This window comes from Octopus bimaculoides, chromosome 2 (genome assembly GCF_001194135.2).
Source record: "Octopus bimaculoides isolate UCB-OBI-ISO-001 chromosome 2, ASM119413v2, whole genome shotgun sequence".
NCBI lineage: Eukaryota > Metazoa > Mollusca > Cephalopoda > Octopoda > Octopodidae > Octopus > Octopus bimaculoides.
Genome location: NC_068982.1, coordinates 167277160 through 167299993, shown reverse-complemented (window position 1 = coordinate 167299993; position 22834 = coordinate 167277160). Strand labels below are relative to the sequence as shown.

At 33.8% G+C, this 22834-nt stretch overlaps 1 protein-coding gene across 1 annotated transcript in view; it reads right to left on the bottom strand.

Moving 5' to 3' along the window:
- The window catches only part of LOC106872980 (serine/threonine-protein kinase 10-like), a 73781-nt gene that overhangs the window by 31704 nt on the left and 19243 nt on the right, over positions 1-22834 (bottom strand). The window contains exon 2 of the mRNA XM_014920170.2: positions 5694-5858. Coding sequence (XP_014775656.1) covers positions 5694-5858 — 165 coding nt within the window. The remainder of the gene's footprint in view (positions 1-5693; positions 5859-22834) is intronic.

Here is a 22834-nt window from a genome sequence, read left to right as displayed (position 1 = left end):
CTAGTAACTGAGTTAGGGTTTGTTCTCAATGTCAGTAGGTTGACAATTTCAGGTTCAGAAATGCAAATGAAATCATTGAGTTATACAATAGTAATTTTATATGTTCAACATTTTTCAGAAGTCTATAGTTAAAACACCAAGTTGTACTATCCTAATGCAGATAGTTATAAATCTCTCCCATTTAATAACTGTGACATGTAACATTTCAGATGTCTGAATGGTTGGGTGTGACTTCATACAAGTACATTAATGGTTATCAACAATTATAATAAGACTTCAGAAAAACAAAGGTACTAGCATAAAAGCAAACTTTAAAAAAATAATAACAATTACACAGTTCAAAAACATTTTTTTTTTTTTTTTATGTTGCTTGTATTACATCTGTATTTGCAAGCTGACAAGGATCTGAAATCATCTATTTAACTAATTCTTTTTACTTCTAACCATCAGTAATTATTAGTCCTAAATATGTCCAGGCCAATTCATTCTATATCTTTTAGCTTTCAAGCAGAAACATTTTTGCTATTTAGCCCCAATCCACCTCTGATCAAGCAAACTTATGTTCTAGTCATGACTATTCTGTATTTTTATATTTATTTTCAAACAGTGTATCTGAGACTACATTATCCAACATGTTCTTCCGTTTCTTATTTTTTAAGGCAACAGAGTATGATCTGAGAGTTAGCTGCCATTTCTAGCAGGTTGAGCAACCATCAAGTTAACACAGACAAGATGTGTGGTAATCTTTGGAAACAATAAGAAATCACCTTCTATTGCTTTGTGTCACTTTTTCAGCTCAGTAACAACTGCTATGGATTCCGCAGAGGTACATCAACTAGAAAGCTGGTGAGGATGTTCTACATTTTTTCTTTTTTTTTTTAATCACCCGCTAATAGACTCTTGCCCTTCAGCACTTAATACTACATTTATCACAAGGCATTTCAATGAGCTTCTTCCATTTTTCACCACATGGATCAGGAATTTGCTGGGCAGCTTATCTCAACAAAGTACTCTTTGACCTACATACAATCAAAGGTGTACCTAAGAGTTTGGTTATATTTTCCCATTTTCCCTTCTCTACACAAGCAAGTTCTGTTCCTTCAAACTCCATAGAGTTTATGGAGTTTGAAGGGACAAAGTTTATGCCCCCTTTCTCTTTAATTTCTGCTCACAGGCCTCAGTAATATGCAACCCAACTCTCATGAACAGCCTCTATGAAGAAAGACCTCAAAAACATCCTTGAAAAAGGAAAACTTAGTCTTATTACCAGCATCAATTAAAAACTACATATTTGAAATATTCTTACAACACAACATTCTCACTATTCTGAAAAGCATGTATTCAGCATCTTCCCATTCTTAATAAATGCTAGTTTCTACAATCTCTGATGTCATTTCACAGTGACAACACATAACATAGTGTAGACATGGCTGTATGATTGGAAGTTCATTTCTCAACAATGTTGCAAGAATATTTATTCATTCTAATCCTTGCTAGACGTGAAAAATAAATGAACAAAACAAGACAACTTTTCAACTCCAGTTATCTTTTCAATGACAAACATTTTCATGAAATCTCTGAACACCACAGAACATATTTTCTAGGTAAATTGAAATATATATAAATATAATTGTATGCTAAGAGAGTTTAAGGTAGAGTATTGCTTGAGACATCAGTCAAAACCTTGTAACAACATGTTATATTACAGGATAAGGTGTATATTATTCTGATATCCTCAGCTGGTTTAGCTTAAAATAATTGTGTGATTAGTAACAGAAAAAGTATTTGTATGTCAAAATACCTGTTTCAATAATACCTATGCATATTTGCAAAAAAAAAAGATTTTTAAAAAGAACTTTACCTAATGATGCATATATGAATTTTGTTTCAAAATCCAATGAGATCATCTAGGCCCGCCAGGGTAGGGCTGAGAGGATGGTCAAATGAGATTAGCACAGTGAAATACTTAATTTTAATTGTTGTAGGTTACCTTGAAAGAACATTTGAATCAGCTAGAAATTTCAGGTGGAAAGTACTTAGGCAAAAAACAGGTCAGGCAACCGAAGAAGTTTAAGTAGAGTAGACTGAGCAAATACAGAGGAGCAAAAGCCATAGTAGAAACAGTTTAAGAAGAAGATGGAAGACAAAATTCAAAGTTTCATGGTAACAAACTATTTTCATTGTATCCACGAGTGAAATGAGATGGTAATTATCTTTATAGCTAGTTAGTATAAAACAGACAACAGTAATTATAATCATGTCTGTGTTCCTATAGCATTTTATATTATAAAATTCAGGTAGCATTTACCACATATTCATTATGCTTACTTATTCTATTTCCTTTTCCCCATTCAATGTGATACTTACAAATTCAAGAGGGATTTTACATGTGTAAACAACTAAATACAGTTCATTATCGTTTTGTATTATTAATAAATATCTGCATTTTCTTTTAAAGTAACTGACAGGTATTAACCCAACTTTTTGGTTTCATTTAACTTCTTTGTTTTTCAATTTAATTTCTAATTTAAAGCAGCCTTAATTACAACATTTTGTATTTTCTTTTTTTAAGCTTACTTCTGTCTCCATTACCATCAACAAATCACCACTATTCTTCATTATCCACTGTAACTTTATCATAATTTAGAAGTGTAACTACAATGGTGGTCTCTTGAATTCAAATAAGAGAGTTCTGCAATTTCTTGTTGAACAACCTGCACATATGATTTTTTCAGCATCGTCATTTAACGTCTGCTTTCCATGCTAGCATGGGTTGGACGATTTGACTGAGGACTGGTGAACCAGATGGCTACACCAGGCTCCAATCTGATCTGGCAGAGTTTCTACAGCTGGATGCCCCCTTCCTAACACCAACCAGTCAGAGAGTGGGTGCTTTTACGTGCCACCGGCACGAAGGCCAGTCAGGCGGTACTGGTAACGGCCACGCTCAAAATGGTGTATTTTACGTGCCACCAGCACAAGAGCCAGTCCAGGGGCACTGGCAACGATCTCGCTCAAAAGTCCTTACACATGCCACGGGCACAAGTGCCAGAAAGGCGACACTGGGCACAAGTGCCATCATGATTTCTCTTTCGCTTGCCCCAACAGGTCTTCGCAAGCTGAGTTTTGTGTCCAATGAAGGAGTGATCAATTGTTTTTGCTGTACATTAGTTCATTCCCCTCCATCAAACTGACATTGCCCGTACAGGTGCACAGTGAGCTATAGGTCAGATGTCAAAATGACTGTAGAACAACATGAAATGAAGTGTTTTGCTCAAGAACACAGCACTGCCCTATCCAGAAATCAAACCCATGATCTGACAATTGTGAGTGCAACACCCTAACCTCTAAGCCACATAGAAATATGGCTACTCAACTATCATATCACTACTAATAGTACCAGTGGTACAATAAAATTCACCCAGCTCATGCTGTAAAGTAACTTGAGTTAGGAAAGGTATCCAACAGTAAAAAAGAAAAGCATATAACAAAAGAATGAATATAAACAATGCACAGTAGAGAGGATTTTTTAGAGTCAGTGACACAACAGTAGAACTGGAAATTTTTCTCTTTTTTTGTATGTGCCAGAGAAAGAAAAATCAGAGCAGGTGGAGAGACTTTATGCAATCCATCCAACCAAGCCAGCATAGGCAATGATGACGAAAAAGAAGATATGTTGAGTCATCATTCTTAATTCAGTATTTTAATGTTTTGATGTTACTTCAGCTAAATCTATCATGCTATTTAACTACACAAATGAGAGGAAACAGTGTGTAGCACAATATGTTTGATTAGAAAAACAAACTTTTGACAACAAAATGTCACAACATAGAGAACAGCTATTAAATGAATCAGTCAACTTCAATAACCTCTTATAACATATTGTGTGTGTGTGAAGGTAAGTGACCCAGTAGTTAGGCTGTTGCACTCACAATTGCTAGATTGTGGGTTTGATTCCATGACTGGGTGGTGCCTTGTGTTCTTGAGCACATTGCTTCAGTAGATATTGTTGGCCTACTTGCTTAGCCAACGGGGTGGCACCCTTTGAAGACTAAAGCAATGCAAAAAGCGCATTGTGACCAGTGATATGTAACAACATCTGATAACCTGGTCAGTCACATGATGCTATACATATATATATATATATATTTATCTATGCATGTGCATGTGTTTGTCCCCTACCATTGCTTCACAACCAGTATGGGTTTTTTTATATCCTCATAACTTAGTAGTTTGGCAAAAGAAACCAACAGATTAAGTACCAGGCTTAAAAATAAGTAAAGGGGTCGACTTATTCAACTAAACCCTTCAAAGCAATCTCCCAGCATGGTCGCAGTCCAAAGACTGAAACAGGTAAAAGATAAAAGAAAGATACTTAAAGGTGGTGATGAATATCATTAATGTATGTAAATCATCATTAATGAATTGAAATTAACCTAAGTTACTTAGAGAAGGCACATGACTCCATGGTTAGAATGTCAAGGTCACAATCATGAGGTAGTGAGTTCAATTCATGAGCAAGACACTCCATTCCACATTGCTCCAGTTCACTCAACTGTAGAAATGAGTTGCAACATCATTGGTGCCAAGCTGTATCAGCTTTTGCCTTTCCTTTGGGTAACATCAGTGGTGTGGAGATGGGCAACTGCTGGTCTTCCATAAACAACCTGGCCCAGACTTGTGCCTCGGAGGGGAACTTTTTAGGTACAATCTCATGGTCATTCATGATCAGAAGGGCTCTTTACCTTTTTACTTAGAGAAGGAAAACAAAACTAAGCATAAAAATTCCATTCTCTGCAAAATTAATTCCTACTTTCTTCAAATCATCTCCCTTTTGAGAGTTGCTAGCAATTGTCACTAGATTAGTTTGCTTGCCATCACCAACTAAAGCAAAATACAATTCATTTAGAAGGAGTAGACCCAGGAAGACTTGGGATGAAGTGTTGAGAAAGGATCTTCAGACATTGGGCCTCACAGAAGGGATGATATGGTGGTTTGCTGAGCTTGAGAGGAAACATCAAGCTAAGTAAAATTGTTGTTGCCCTTGCATGCAAGCATGTCCCCTGTATCTCGCTTCAACTGAGCAATCCTAATCTTGTGGGCTCATGGGTGCTGCTGCCATGTAAAATACACCTATGCCAGTGTCACATAAAAGCAACCATGCTGATGCTCTGTAAAAGCACCCAGTACACTATGTAAAGTGGTTAGTGTCAGGAAAGGCATCCTGCCATAGAAACCAAGACAAAACAGACATGAAGCCTGGGCAGCTCTTCAGCTAGCCAGCTCCTATCAAACTGTCCAACCCATGCCAGCATGGAAAACGGACGTTAAATGATGATGATGATGAAAACAGTTTTTATGTGTATGTCATTAACTTTTGTTATGAATGATGCAATTGAACAGTCTAGTGATTTAGAATAAAGTTTTATAATTTCAAACCGACTCACAGCCAGCCTTAAAAGTACTGAATTCTGTGAAATAAAGCTTGAGTATGGTTAAAGATTACACCAGATAATATTCTGGGCAAATAACACTGAAACAAATGTGGTTGACCCTCTAAACAACACTTACAATTTAGCCTTTAAAAAAATAAACAAAAGTGAACATTTAAGTAACAAATAAATCATTTTAAACTACCCTCCTTATCAAGCTTTGAAAACTGGAATGGTCATAAAGAGAACAAGCATACTAACCCAAAGAAAATCATCATAAAAATAAGCTTCATGAAGAGCAACAACATTTTCATGCCGGCACTCATAGAGGATGTCTATTTCAATAGTAAAATCCTCAAGATCCTCTTCAGTCTTTATCTCAACTTTCTTCAATGCTGCAAATTCTCCAGTTTGCTTGTTCTGGGCCTGCAAAATATTGAAAGTCACAACATATATAATTGCGTAGGGAGCTATTAAAAACAAAACAAATAAAGATTAGTAATGAAAGATTTAATAAATCAGTCTTCAGAGAATTAGTGGCAAAACAGAGTATCAATGTCACCACCATCATTTGTAATTTTATAGCTCTTAATTCAGTGAAGGTACGTCTCCATGTGAATGGATTAAACTAGCAAGTGGGTTTAACACTTAAGAACAGTTTTATGTAATAGCAACAATTATACCAATGAAATCATCAAACTGAAAAAAGAAAAGGAAGTAATATGCACATTTCTCCTTTTCACACAACTTAAAAAATGTTAATTAATTCTAAATCAATGAAAATCATTTGAACAAGATGAAAGTTATAATCAGTTATTTTTAAAGAGCTATTCACAAAATTATTTATGCTCTTATAGTAAAAAAAATATTTAAACTATCATAGATGGGATGGTTTTGTTGGATCAATAGCTTTTACAGATAGCTGACCTCCGGCATTTACTCAAATGTACAGTAGTGAGAATGTGCAAAAATCTTAGGCTATGCAAAATTCTTCCTCTGAAAAAATATGTTCATACAGAATGATTAATATGTATAATTATCAATTGCTGTATTATTTTAAGCCACTGACTTTTTATGCATACAATTTCTGTTGTGTGCTGATTGTCAAAGCTGAGTATGTGAACACACACACACACTCACGGATTAAAGGGAACAATGCTGACCACCATACTAACTATGAGATAGGACAGGATTTTCAGCTAGTGGGGCTGACTGAAGCCGAGTATATATACTGCCTAGAAACATATAGTAATTTTTTAACTAATAGCTATCTTGTGAGTTGTATGACATTAACCCTACAGCCAATGTGATTTCCCCTTTGCAAATTTTAAAAAATTTGCAGCCTCTTAATATTATTCATCATAGCCCATCCCAATAACAAAAAACTCAGTAAGCCAAACAGCCCAGTACTGATAAGCTAGTCGCAGTTTTCTGTGGAGTTTCTTACTATATTTTTAGACACTTTACCATATGAGTTTCCTCACCTTCAATGTAACCTCACAATATCACAGACAGCCATTTTTCTTTTCCTCTATCTTTTTTTAAAAAAAGAAACTGATAAGTCATGCTGATGGATATTAAGTAAAATATATGACAGAAAAATAGGAAAATATATAGAATAAAAAAAATAATAATTAAAAGGATGAATCAAACTACTTGGAAATGCAGGGAAAATTTACAGTAACTAGATCATGATAAGGATGTTTAATTCTCAGATATTATTGTGAAGAAATATATCTGAAGAGTTTTGGAAATATTGTGGAATCATAGGCAGACTAACTGAGAAACCAAGCTTCATATGAGATAGATGCAGTGGAACAGTACATACTATGAGCACACTGGAAATAGATTATCTAAAATGCCTGGATGGCTCACAAGAAGTAGTTGACTGCTTTTGTTACCAAGCAGATATAATTAGTAGGGAGGTGGTTGCTCTGAAAGTATATAAGCTAGGATAGGAATGAGTTGGAAATGTTCAGAGAGCTATCACTGCTGCAGAGAACAAATGACGGATCTTTTTTAAAACAGGGGCCACATTTTTCATTAACGAAACACTTTGAAAATTGGAACACTGGTAGAATGTGTCATATAAAACATCTTTTTCTCTTAGTCTTCTTAAAAAAAAAGAAATCCATAAATTATTCCATGTTAAAGTTGTCGTATTTCTGTAATTTCAACCAATCACTGACGTCCATTCAGCCGATATACATTAAGTGCCGACTACATAAACAAACGATTCTGAAAAAATTAACCCTAACCCTAACTCTAACCCTAACCCTATGGTTAGGGTTAGGGTTAGGGTTAAAGCAAATTTAAAATGAAAAAAGCAAATAAAACGAAGGTATGGAGATTAAATACGCTTTACATCGCTTAATGAGCCAAAGGAGTAAATGTAAACAACTGAATACTTGTCAGTGATTGGTTGAAATTATCGAAATAAGACTATTTTTTACATGAAATAAATTCGAATACAAAAATATTTTTCTGTTCTATAACACAAAATAGATAAGTTTACGAAGTTTGAAAGTCTTTCGGTACCAAAAACACTACGTAAAACATTAATGAAAAATGTGGCCCCCGTTTTAAAAAAGATCCCAAATGACTTTTCCCTTAAAGTGACGGGCAGATTGCATGACGTTTGTGTTGGAACTGCAATGGTGCATAGTAGTGAACCATGAGCCTTGAATGCAGAGGACTTTAAATGACTGGAAAGAAATGAAGCAAGCATGCTCCACTGAATGTGCATTGTAAGTGTGAATGAACAACAAAGTACAAATATTTTGAGATAAAAACTGGATATTAGATGAATCAGATGTAGTGTGCAAAAAAGAAAATTGCATTGATATGAATATATGATGCATATGGATGAGGACAGTTGTATAAAGACATGCCAATCAATGTAGATGGGACTTGCAGAAGAGGAAGACAGGACAATGTGGTGAAGGCTGATCTCAGGACCTTGAACTTCACAGAGGAGATGATGTGAAACCAAGACAACTGGCAGTATGCAGTTCTTAAGAAAACCTGCTCATCTCAGTGAAATTGAGATTCAGAATGGGCTGTGAGCGAGCGAGCGGGCGTGCGTGCGTGCGTGCGTGCGTGCGTGCGTGCGTGCGTGCGCACACGCAGAACTGAACCCTTCACCCAATTTCTTCCTTTAGCCATTCCCACCATCCTTCACCTCTCTAAATGCAGTATTCTGCTGCCGTAATTAAATGTAAGCAGACCTGAATACTTCCCCAGCTTTTCCCCAATACCACTTATCTTTCTCACTATCTGGAACCATTTCACTTGTTAGCCATTCTTCATTCTCAATACTGTTCTTCTCACCCAAATTTTACATTGATCACCTTTCTGTACCACCAAATTATTTCCCTGTTCCCCCATCATCATACATCTCTTACTCTCCTCATACATTATACCTGCCTCTCCTCCTCACACCACTGCAACCCACCCACACATCTCTCTCTCTCTCTCTCTCTCTCTCTCTCTCTCTCTCTCTCTGCTGTATCATTATTACTATTCTGCTGCTCTTCATCCCACCTTTTTTATACAGTCAGTTATCTCCAACTCTCCCTATCTCTCCTTAACTCATATATATCACTGTATCATTGATTACTCCCACTCTTCAACCCTACCCAATCTCTGCAATTGTCACCTACTCTTCCCTTCGACATATACTTGTCATCTCTCAAACACTTGTTCTTCATTCATTACATTACCTCGACACCCGTTCCCTTCATCTCTAACCATCTCTCACACTCCTATACATTCTTGCAATTCCCACCTACCCTCATTTACTTGTACTCACTTCACACCTTGAGGATCCACCCTGGTTATTCTCACCCTCTCTCCTATGTATGTAGCTATGTAATTCCTCTACAACATGAAACCTGTTCTCTTCTGGCCCTTTCTCTCATATTTTAACCCCTCATCTCCTTACATTAACCTGCCTGCCTCTCTATTGTAACCCCATTTAGTTGAAAGAGGTCTTAGTCTTGCAAGTTGCGTCGTATCCTCACTAGTTTTGATATAATGAAAAAAAAGGCATCCAGCACAGGAAGGCGTTTATTGGTACGTTGACACATTAAGTGGAAAGCAGCAATACTAAAGGAAAGCAACAAGATTATTAACTTGAGTCATGTGGGCTGTGTTAAGACAGAAAATTGTTGTTCAAGGTACAGAGAATTGAGAGGAGATCCACAGTGTAGAACAATACCATGTGCAATAAGATGGTCACAAGAATTGAAGTGCAGACTACAGAGATCATGGTGATCTGGTGGTGTTGCATCAGACATCCAATAAGTGTTCCAAAACAATATGCCTGCCACTGGCCAACTTAGGTGCGAAAATATATTTTAGCACCTCTCCCTCTCTCTCTCTCTCTCTCTGTGTCTGAGTGTGTGTGTGTGTGTGTGTGTGTGTGTGTGTGTGTGTGTGTGTGTGTGTGTGTGTGTGTGTGTGTGTGTGTGTGCGCGCGCGCGCGTGCGCACGCACGCACAAGTACTAGAATGATACTGAGCTACTAAAAGATCTATTTAGTTGTCCAACCAACTCAGTTTAGAACCAACACACTACCTAAACTCTTTAGAATAAACACAAGCCTTACATTTTACAATAACATGCCCTCAGTAAAAATAGGACAGCCGTTGAAAGAAAATGTCAGTTAAATGCTTTGTTTAATGAACTATCTCTGAGTCATAGGCAGATAATAATGATGAATCAATCTTTAGATACTGTCATGAAAAATACACTGAAATTAATATTAATTTGGACTGCAAACTAATTATCAGATATCAGCTAAACTCTTTATACTATAAATGGTTTAGTTTAGTTACGACTAGTAATAGATGCAAAGAGTAGCTATTTCAAGCTCACATAACTCACTACCAACTTTTTCAAAATATTATTTAAAAAATTTAAAGCAAAATTTATGAGCATGAATTAGAATGTAAATTTAATTTAGAAATCTACCTTCTCATTAAATTGCTCCAATTTAAATAGGTAAATTTATAAATTAAGTTTACATTGTTCCAATTTAAATAGACAAAAGAATAAGAAAATATTCGAAGTAGTTGCCTTCTTAAGAAAGAAGCTATTCATTTGAACTATTATTATACCACAGCCACACAAACACTATAGTATCTCTAAACTTCTGCAACAGCAACAACTGAATACACTCAGCTCCATAACTATGGACAGGAAGGTGTATATACGTGCTCCACTTATAGTGACTAAAGAAAAATAACAAATAAAAGGAGGTTGTAGAGAAACTTGCAAACTATTTTTACATGACTATATATTAGCACTGACACATCACCAAAATCTAGAGCTATGAATTCGCTTATGCTATATTCTTAGCAACTGCATTCTGTAAATATCTTCCAAGCCTGCTAAATTACAATTTAAACTTATAGATTAATGATGCACTAAACAAATTATGGAATGTACACTGTTTAATGCATTATAAATTAATTAATCACACAATCAACAAAAAGACTATTAACCCTTTAGTATTCAAACCAGCCACATCCAGCTTAAATATTCTACCCCCTTTATTGTTAAAACTAGCCAAGTCCAGCCTCTTCCATATACCCTGCAATATCATTCTTAAAGTAAAGAGTCACATCACAGAAATCTCACAGCAATGTGAATATATAAACATTACATTTCACAGGAGTAATCTGAATACTAAAGGGTTAAACAAATCAGACTAACCAATATAGCAAGGTTATAATATATTATGACTATAAATAGCTTATTGTAGGAGCTCTCTTCATGTCTGATGAAAACTCCATTTAGAGGGGCAACTGGCCAAATCACTGCCTTTTCTTGTTCAGAGAATGACAAAAAAGACATTTACTTATATTTGTAAACATTTAGATTGCACATCACAATGATGGCTAAAATTTTTATTATTGTTAGGTATACCTTACTATACATTTCTTATCATGAAACTTATGGAATATGGACAAGTTTATTATGTTTTTGTTTTTGTATTTTTTTCTGCAGAATACCAAAAAGATGTTGCAAGGCAAATGAATAAACAGTCTTCAACTAATCAATATTTAGTTTTCTTTGCATAATATATAGAGACTAGGGTATAATGGAATTGCAGTGATTTATCCAGCATACTTTTTAATAGGATTTTTAGTGAGAAATACAACAAAAAATGTGAACTGAACTAAAAATATTATTCATTTTCAAGTTCAAAAGGATTAATTTTTCCTTATTAGGATTTGTTTTTAATGGATGGATAGCTGCATTTTTCCTGAGGCTGAATGAATTATAAGTGCTCTTTGATAGGTCTCGAAAATAACTTTGCAGATGCATCATTCTTTTTCACTAAATCTGATAAAATTTATATTTTCTAAATATTAAAAAACAGGTTTTCTAATTTTCAATGACCATAACCTTAAAATTTGGAACAGTAACTACCACATTAATGACAACCCTTCATACAACCATGTCTATAGCAAAATCTTCATATGCAATGCAATCAAATTTCCTGTTTTAATGTAGAATTTAATTTAGAAAGATGCATCTATCTTATCTTATGTCTAACTTGTACCTTGATACCACCGATTAGCATCTTTCAGCACTGTCTAAACTTTATCTACTAGCTAATTAACTCTAATTTCCCAACTGCAAAACAGCATAGTAAGGTGATGCAAGACAAAATATCATGAGAGGTGTGATAGAATTTCCAGAAGCACAGAATGTGTGACACACAGTTGAAAGTACATTAACCAAGTAAAAATGGGTGGTGGATGAGTGGTTAGATTACTGGACTAATAACTGGTATTTAAATGGTACAGAAACTGTACTGTGTTCATTTAGGTATAAACAATTAAAAGCTATGCTTTTCTTATACCATGATAGCTATTGGATTTTGGCACAAGAAGCAAACTTTTGACCTTTGGCAAAACAGATAAAAGTTGCACTTTAATCCAAGTAATCAACAATCACAAGTAGTCTGTCTTACATTTTACTTTTTGGAATTCCTTTTCGCTTTGTATTTTATAATTTTTATTTATACCTAGAATACTGTTTCATCAATAATACAAAACTCAAAGTCAGCTTTCATAATTACTATATACTTTTCTTTGAATAATTTATGCATAAAAAAATAAACAAACACACATACACCTCTGTTAATCAGTGAAAACACTTAAATGAAACCAAACTAGATTATGTACTACAGTACTTGATCACTATTTAAATGAAATCCCTTAAACTTTGCTGATCTAACCCAAAATAGATATATATCAGGACAACTATTCACCAAACAGGAAATTCACAAATTGAATATTTGCAATAAACATACCCAAATACCATCATGCTAAAGATAACAGCAACAATAAAGCTGAGAGGGAAGTATCTCAAGGGAACATTCTGTATACTAAATATACATACTGTTGGGAGTCATATATATAATACTGTGAATTGAAAAAGCTTTGATTTACCATGCAAATAGTTATCAAAAAATCCCACTTTAGATGTTTAAATCTAAAAACAACAACCAAGAGAGTTGACTCTAATATCAGCTAATCAAAATACATTAGAGAAGTATTTCCCAACCAAGGCTCCCCAGAATCCTAAGGTTCTGCGAGAGACGATTAGACATTCTGTAAGAAATAGTGATAAATTAATCAGTATACAAATGCATGTTTCAAGTTTGTTTTGTTTTTCATTTAAGTGCATAGTATATTCCTGGTACCTACAGGTAGTAAGGAGACTCTAAGCGGGGGAAAAATTACCTCTTAATAGGCAACTGTAAGGAAATTTTTTCTTCAACAAGGTCTTGGTTAAGATGAAATTTACTAAACGATCTTTGAGGTATGGCAGATTTAGTGCTGTCAAATCTTTCAAAGATAGTTTTATGATTTGCTGAATTTCTATTGGAATTTGATTAAATGAAAGAGAAAGATAAAGCCTAATAATGATAAATAATAAGTTTTACGTAGAGATACCCTAAAGCACAGGTTCCCAACTGGTGTGCCGCAAGATCAACTGAGGGGTGCTGCGAAATATATATACATATGTGGTATCATGATTGATCATTTAAAGTCAAAAATATAATTTGATACTATTTTAACAATAAATATTATTGTCATCTTATATTTTGTATTGTTGTCTATTACATTTTTGCATTGTCATCTATTTTATGTTTATTATATCAACATTAGTGAAAATAAAGAAAATTCTTTATTATCAATTCCAAGGACATAGTTTTCTGACACAGATGTTATTATACAGGGACAAAGTTTTGTTATATTGATGTTGAATCAAAAAACAACTATCATATTAGATTTTCTAATAGGGTGGGGAACGGATTTCTGAAAGGCTTGGCAAGGGTGCCTCAAGGCAGAAAAGATTAGGATATTGTGCCCTAAAGAACAGAATGTATTTCAAGAGTTTTGCCAAGGATAAAAAGGCTGCTACTTTTTTAAGTGGCATGTCTTATAGACACAAAGAGATTTTATAAAAGCTCAAATAGAAGTCGTTACATCCATCAATTTAAAATGAGAACCTGTGATACAAACTCAATTCCACAAGTATGGGTAGGAAAAGGCAGAATTAGTAGAGCATCATTCAAAATAACCTGGGGTATTTGTTTGAGTTCATTTACGTTCTGTGTTAAAATCCTACCCAAGAAGTTCCAATCAATAGTTATTAGAGCCATTATAATCAACAGTACCTTGAAAGCAGTGCCACAGAATGTCAAGAGGTTCAATGAGTGAAATTAGTAAAAGAATGTCAAACAATGAAATCTACAGATTTATATGTAAAACATTGCCTCTAATGTTCTCACATTAAATATTCCTTTCTGGATAATATATTTGTTTTTTTTTTTATGATCATTAATAAATAACATAATGCATATGACCTGTAAAAAAGTAGTTTTGAGACTGTGTTACTAATTTGAACGGTTGCAACAAAGCTTATATACTCAGAAGCTATGAGAGAGGAATACATAAGAACAAATAATTAACTAAATCTGATTAAACTAGCTTAACCCAAGACTAATTTAGCTTGTAATGAAATGATACTCTTAAAGGTTTTGTTTCTGATCTAGTCTAATCACCAGTTCGTGCGATCATAGTCTAATGAAATACTACAAATTCAAGTACACACAAAAGAAAACACCAAAATTTATTTTGTTTAATATACTGAAAATATTTCAGGAGTTATGATTACAAACTTCTTTTTAACAGATAAAGAGCATAATGTCCCAATTATGCTATGAACTAAAAAACAAAAATATAGACATAACCAAGAAGAACCCTACGGCAAACTTCAGCCCCAATAGAGGAACAAGCATAAAAATCAAGCTCAGCAAGTTAACACCATAAGTTAAATCAAAAGTATTGTAGCAGACCCTCATATGAAGCATGTGTATTTGTGTATATGGAAATACAACTGAATGTACACGTCTCTTAACCTTTGACTTACCAAACTGACTAAGACTGTTTACACAAGTTACCAACCAAGAAAAGTCCTCTCATAATTTTATGTTCCAAGCATCCTTTCATATAAATAAATGTTTATAAAGATTTTTCATAAGCCCCACTCAAAATTCCTCCACACACACACACACACACACACACACACACACACAGTCAAATCATGTTAAAGAAATGATCAGTAATGGATTGATTTTTAATATTATGCATGTTTGCATGTAGAAATTATTGCAAAAATTCAGTTCATGATAAGCACTTTCAGTGAATATGTCTTCAAAAGCCTTTGAAATATTAAGCTCAAGTTTCACAGCATTAAAAGGTTGAGAGGTAGATCCAGCTCTGGATAGACTGGCAGTAGAAATAAGAGTGTAAAGCAGTTTCAGCAGTTAAATATAATTTCAATATTCTAACATTAAATTCGTGTCAACATTTTCTAATGAAATAATCCACAAGTATGAAATTTAAATCAATCGATAAGCCCTTAGTTAACAATTACAGCAGTAACTGCATTTTTGTTGCAGAAAAATGTGTCAAGCATTGGAAATAATGTTTTATAGTAACTTAAAGAAACTTGTTATATTGACAGATTCAGTTTAAATAACAGCATTAGGTTAACAAATGTGGAGAGTATAAGTCAGAAGGAATGTTGTGTGCAGTATATCATTCACATCATTAATGTCACACAGCAACAAGGATAAGGTTAATCCTAGTTACTCTTCTTAAACAAGTGAACTTTCTATTTCAAAGTGTATAGAACTACTTGGTTCATTTTGTTCTGTTAGTTATCAACAATTAGGAAAAACTACTATAAATCTAAATCTTTCAGACTTCATAGTTATCTTTTATCAAGACTGCTTCCATTTGAGCTTCTTTTTTTTTTTTGTAGGTTGTTGGTAGTGGAGAACTACAGCACAAAAAGAAATAAAACCTAGAGCTTTATTTACATCAACTTTAATTAAGTTGGTTGTAGAAATGCATTACTTTATAACGTAATGCAGTTTCTTTAATTAAAGATCATGGTATTATACAGTTTAGAAAAGAATTTTCAAAGATAAAAGGAAAAAAATTTAGTAAGTGGTATAGCAATCTCAATACTATGATGCAAGTTATAAAAGAGCTGACAATTAAATTACAAAACAGCACAAGTCAAGATCAATATAACTAACTACATTTCCACTGCATCTACTTCATCACTTGTTTCAGTATGAAAAGCTTCCATCTAGCAGGAGGTTCTATATAGTGGAAGAATCTACCCAACTAAAGATTAAACATCTATGAACTAACAACAGCCTTTTGCAATACACTTCAAATCAATTACTTTTCATTTTTACAATACAACACAAAAGAAGGGAAAACATTTAGTTGCATTAGAAATCTGATGAAACAGGAAGTTGTAATAGCACAAAATGTCTAAACCTTAAAAATTAAAAGCATTAAAACTATGTATGTAGTGCAGATTTTTCAGTGACTAATCCAGTAATGGAGACAGTTTTTATGCCTACAAGATCATATCAGGTGAAATCCAATTGTTTGATATTAAATTTTAATCTGGTACAGATATGAGGAACATGTAAGAGAGAGAGAGAGTGTGTAATCATTATTTTCTTAATTAATCAACATTTCTTTTTAAACTATTTCAAAGGCAACATGGGGAAAGGTCAATAAGAACACTGTCCAACCAGCTTCCACAAATATAACTTTCAAAGGATCTATGCAATCAACTATCCTAAAAGTTAATGGGTGACGAACCATTCAATTTAAGACAAACTAAATATAAAAAAATATTTATGTTCAAATCTGCCAAAACATACTGAAAATGGATATGACTTAAGTATGCTATAGGTACCCAGTGATTTAAATGTAATTTAAGCTATAGGTAACCAAGGAATTATATTATGTAAAACAATAAATCTCAAAATAATTAAAAGCGCAAGAAATATAAGAGCAGAATTCTTCTGCTTGTCTCTTATTCAAAAGTAAAAAAAAAAATATGAAACTTTCAAATAAATTTTTAAAATATATATTGCTTAAAAAGTAACACAGCATTTTACTATTTTTGAAATTAAGCATGTCTCTTTCAGAGAAAGAAAACTTAATACACATGACACAAAAATCATTACTGCATATAATTCCTTCATTTCCATTCATAAATATTAACTTAATTGACTCCACAATAGCTCATCAAGCCACACTGCAGTATAATTTCTACTTTGAGTTGTCTACAGATTACATTTGTTGCAAGTTTTTTTCCACATCCATCTCTATAAAGTCATCTTACTGCTAACGAAGCATGTCCCAACTCAGTGTCAAGTAGCAGCAAAAATCTATATCTTCAACACCAATTAGTTGAACAGTTATGATTTTCATGGTGTGCTTTTATGATGTTTCTCTCCTAATGAGTTGCCAATTATACTAATTTCTTATTGTTTCCACATATGAAAGATTGACATTCAACTGCTCAATCAGATACAGTAACACATGCACACATTCTGGCCATTGAAAAGTGTAAGCTTATCAAACTATTAATCTCACATTTTGTTTCTATAAACAATACATTTTGATTTGTATATTCATTTGTTGTTTTAAGGAACAATATTTTTATACATATACACATTCCTTAACATAGGGACCATGTCATTAAAGAGCAATAAAATACTACAAATAGTGCCTGTGGAAATTCCAGCTATTCTGGAAGTCGTAAGGTGGTTGGAATTTTATAGAGAATCATGAAACAATCTTTTGATATTGTGTTTTGTTTGAAACATTTGATTCTTTAGATGGTGTAAAAGCCTATATATGTAGTGTTGAATGTAATATCTCTTAAGACCTTGACACCTTAACACCTTGAATTGGGTCTGTTTTATATTACTATGGAACCAAAATATGTCCTAGTAATATTTTAAGGTCAAATCAAATATACCTATCTCCCACCAAACATTGGCATTGTGCAACCTGGTCAAAAAAATTACTATTAGTCATACTACAGGGTGTCCACAAAGTTTGGGTACATGGAGTAAATAAAATCATAACATAATTAAATATAAGAAATAATAATTTCTTAAAGTATGTGTTAATCCCCATGTGGGTACATGGAGTAAATAAAATCATAACATAAACAATTAAATACAAGAAATAATAATTTCTTAAAGTATGTGTTAATCCCCTTGTACCCAGACTTTGTGGACACCCTGTATATTAAACCAGTAAATGAAATAATAGGTAATAGGGTTAAATAGGTCTTACAGTATTTCGTTTTGTCCTTAAATCCTACTAAGGTCAATCAACAACATATTCTACATTATATTTGATGTAGGTAAAATTAGTACCAAGTTTCGCTGGAGGGATAGTTCAATCATACATTCCTTTTTCTACAAGTTTGTGGCCTTAAGTTTAGTCAGTATTATTAGAGACATGACTAAGTCAAATCAAAGAAAGATTAAACAGTAAGGAAAACAATAAATCAAAGAATGTAATTTGTTGTTTTCTGTTTTTTGCTGCATTGTCTTTTTTTATATACTGCCAACAGCAAGTTAATAGAAAAAAAAATTTAACAACCAGCCCAACTAACTTTATTAACAACCTTTGACAAAACCAAATTCTTATAAAAGCTATTTTTAAACAGGTGCCAAATAACTTACTTTTTAATAAGGTTGATGTGATCAAGCTGTTAAAGAATTTAATACTAAGTAACCCTCAATTAGATATCAATTATGATATAGGTGTCAGTGACAGTGTATGTGAGAAGGTGGATTGTGTGGTATCTACACCAGCCAAAACGTCAAAACAAATATATGGGTGTTGTTGAGTAACCACAATTTGCACTGCTGAAGCTTTGTGTATGGTGAGCACAAATAATGAAACTACAGGGTTACTGTCAAAGTCATAACTGATATAGTCATCAGGTTAAAAATATTCATTTTATAACCACAAGATTCCAAGTATGATCTCACAACTGACACCTTGGGGATTTATCTTCTAGTGTAGCCTCAGTGGAATTTGGCAGGTGGAAATTGTGTGGAAGCCTGTTAATTTTTGTTCTTTTACAGTTATCTCTGTTCATTGTCAACAGCATCTTCATCATTTTTAGGTCCACTTTTCATGCTGTTGTGAGTTGGACATTTTGACAAGATTCAACAGGCTAGGGACCCATGTCTTGGTCCAAAATCTCATTTTGCCATGGTGTTTATAACTAGATGCCCTTCCTAATACCAACCATTTAACAGAGTATACTAGATGCTTTTTACATGGCACCAGCACTATGAATTCACCTTGTAACTTGAAAGACTGAGATAGGAGATAGGGTAGTTGTTTTAAGTGATGTGATGTGATGAGTGGTTAATAATAGGAAAAGCAAGACCAGGTTTATTGTTATGAAGAAGATTCATGGCTACCTCACATTTTACATGGGCGAATTAGGGAAGTAGAGTGGTGCCCAAAAGCAAGGTAAATATAGCAGTGATGAGATGCCAGAATGTACCCTGAAGTTAACATGACCCAGAAGGTGAATAGTAGGGAGCAGATACAGAAGAATCCAGAAGGGTGGGTAAGATTGCAAGAGCATGGGAGGAGAGTGAAAGATAGATATAAATACAGGGGTTTTCCTTTTCCCTTTCTTTTTACTCTAGCAACAAATGGACATGCCATTCAGTTACAACACATAGTTTCTTCTAACCAATGACAGCAATATCTGGTCTGGTGTGTTCTAATTTTCTTTCACTCTGTACATGGAAGTCTTGCAACAACTTCACTTCATTGTTTTCAAGAGCTTACATTGCAATCCCCACAAAATGTTTATAGGTTTTCACTGTCAATGCAAAACCAACTCTTTTTCTTTTTGCAAAAAATTCAAGTTTTGTGTTGCAGCAATCTTATCATGCCTACCTACACATTTTGTATTTATTCTGAGCTACCTGTGAATATTTTGATACAATATGAGCTCTGGTCTAATCTAAATCACTGCACATTCTGCATTTGGGTGAGTAGTCCTCTTGATACAGTTTACCCTTAGAGCCTATTCCTACGCTGTCAAAAGCACTCTCTAGCTCTCTTTCTTCAGTACCTCTTTCTGTAGTGGTAGCCAGCTGTCCTTGTCATCCCTTATCTCTCATGTTTTTGAAAAATGCTGAGTGGATTTTCTTTCATTCTAAGTTTCTTTCTTTTCCACATTTTTCGTTTTCCCTCCTTTTGAGCTCTGCAAATACTGTAAGCACTCATTATCCCTATTCCTTCTCCTTTTTTTTTTTTCTCTGGTATAAACTGGACAATATCAGACTATATGCATTGTCAATTGCTTTCTTGTCTTCTTACCAATGTCCTTCAACTCAAACTTTCTACAGTCAATAAGACCTGCTCCATACCTAATTAGGGACATTGCCCTCGTGTTGATTGCTTGTAAGATGTTTCCCCTTCATTTAATTTGGAACATAGGATCTCTATTTTGCAAAAATATTCTTTACTGAGGGTTTCCTGTATCATTATTATTATTATTATTATTATTATTAGAAAAGTAATGTTAATGTGATTAAAGTGTTTAACTACTGACTTAATTTATTTCAAAACCTCTATGCTGTATCCTTGAACCTGACAATCAACTGAACATTGCTACTACACTTTCTTGATAATTAGACAGATGTTGCAAATGTCATTAGCCCTGTAATTCAATTAAAGTTACAAGAATAAGCATATGAAAATAAGATAAAGTCAAATACTATAGCTGAAACATTTAAACAGTATATAAAGGAATGAGGTACAAGCATGGTTACGTGGTTAAGAAGTTTGCTTTGCAGTGATGTCGTTTTGTGTTCAGTGCCACAGTGCAGTATCTTGTACAAACACTGACAATACACAGTTTATCTGGTTACTGTCAGAGAGAAACGGTAACATTATGCTTATATTATTTGTTGACATTACAACCAGTTGTTCTGCACTTTCAAAGACAAGTGGAATAAAAAAATAATTGCTTATTTGAAGAACAAGTATGGGTCATTGACAGCAAGGGAATCCAGCCATAAAATGCTTCTCCAACCCTTGCTGGCAAGGAAAAACAGAAGTGAAACAAATGAGCAAACAAATTACAGTGTTTCATAATTAAACATTTAACAAAAGAAACACTCCTTTGAATCACAATTTGATTAACTAATAAAATATAGGGAGGTAGATACAAAAAGGTAAATAATGTATGTTAATCTACAGATTTGATTTATTCAATGATCTATTTTATTATTATTATTGTGAGTAGATGTAGTTCAAAGGATGTGGGAGAAGTACATAACAAAATATTTTGATGTCATAAAGTTCAAAATGAAGAGGACAAATAAATATCTTATGCGTGATTAAAATAAGGGTTGGAACTGTGTCAGATCATGTATTAATTGTGGGAAGGGACTAAGAGAAGAAACTAAGGTAATGGCTGCATGTAAGCAACACAGGGTAAATAAATTAACACAGATATGAAGAGTGAAAAATAAAGGTGTTCCACAGAGAAAAGAGCAATGATTGAAGGTAAACAGTCAAGCATTAAAAACACATATGAGAGAGAGAGAGAGAGAGAGAAAGACTTTTGCAATTAAATCATACTTAGATTACTTAGTTAAACAAAAGAAAATTTATATGTAACCAAACCAAAGCTGATATTATATCGAGGCATTAATTAATAGCATTGTATGGCACCTTTGATTTAAAGAGATCCCCTGATATTTGTTTCTCCTGAAGACATTATTGACTAAAGGTAAAGTGTAATCCAATTGAACCAACCACAGTACATTGATTCTGAAGGGATGAAATTCTCAGCTGATGATAACATGGTTTGGACTGCAAACAGAAACTTAATAGAAAGCATTTAATCTAACATTCTACTAGCTTGGTCATCTCCTCTCTCTTTTTATATTTTGTTTTTGTTGTTGCAAACTTCCATAAACCAATGAGTTATAGAAGCACAAACCAAGAACATAGAATCCAACCTCTTTAAGTTACAGTGATGGCAGGATTCAAACTCAGACCTACAAGCTAACTGAATATTTCTGGTTTTCAGAGCTTCCAATACTTGAAGAGCACCTACTTATAGCAAGACAGATTTGACCCATTTGTAAATTAAAATGACTTGCAAATGGCTGCAGCAAAATGCATCACATAGGATCAGCTGCTCATCTAACATACTACTGAGTTAACATCTCAATTCACAACAATGCCTACTTGTTATATCAGAATAAAGCAACAGATTTCTTTTTAAGAAATGAGGAATTTCATCAAAAAGGTATAATCCACCTTTTATCTTATAATTAGTTTGCTTGCTTTTATTACATCACTAAATTATAAGTAAATCCCTGCAAATGTTAACAGATTTTTTAATACTTTATTGAATTAATTTTTATTTACAACAGAATAGGCTTCACCATGTAATACTCTGGAAAAAAAATTACTAACAACTCTAGAATGTAAAAGGCAGCCCAATAGATGGAAGAAAGAAAAAAGGGAAGGAGAGGGGCTGAGATGGAACAAAGTAGAGGAAGTGAAAGAATAAGAGGAACTGAAATAGCAAAATTAAGAAAAGAGAAAAAATAATCACAGATATAAATGTAATTATGGGAAGATGTACTTGTAAAGATGTGAAGAAAGCAGATAAAATGTTCTTTTACTTAATGTAAAAAGATAACATGCACACACACATGTATACAGATATTCACACATGCATATATATATATATATCATCATCATCATCATCATCGTTTAACGTCCGCTTTCCATGCTAGCATGGGTTGGACGATTTGACTGAGGACTGGTGAAACCGGATGGCAACACCAGGCTCCAGTCTGATTTGGCAGAGTTTCTACAGCTGGATGCCCTTCCTAACGCCAACCACTCAGAGAGTGTAGTGGGTGCTTTTACGTGTCACCCGCACGAAAACGGCCACGCTCGAAATGGTGTCTTTTATGTGCC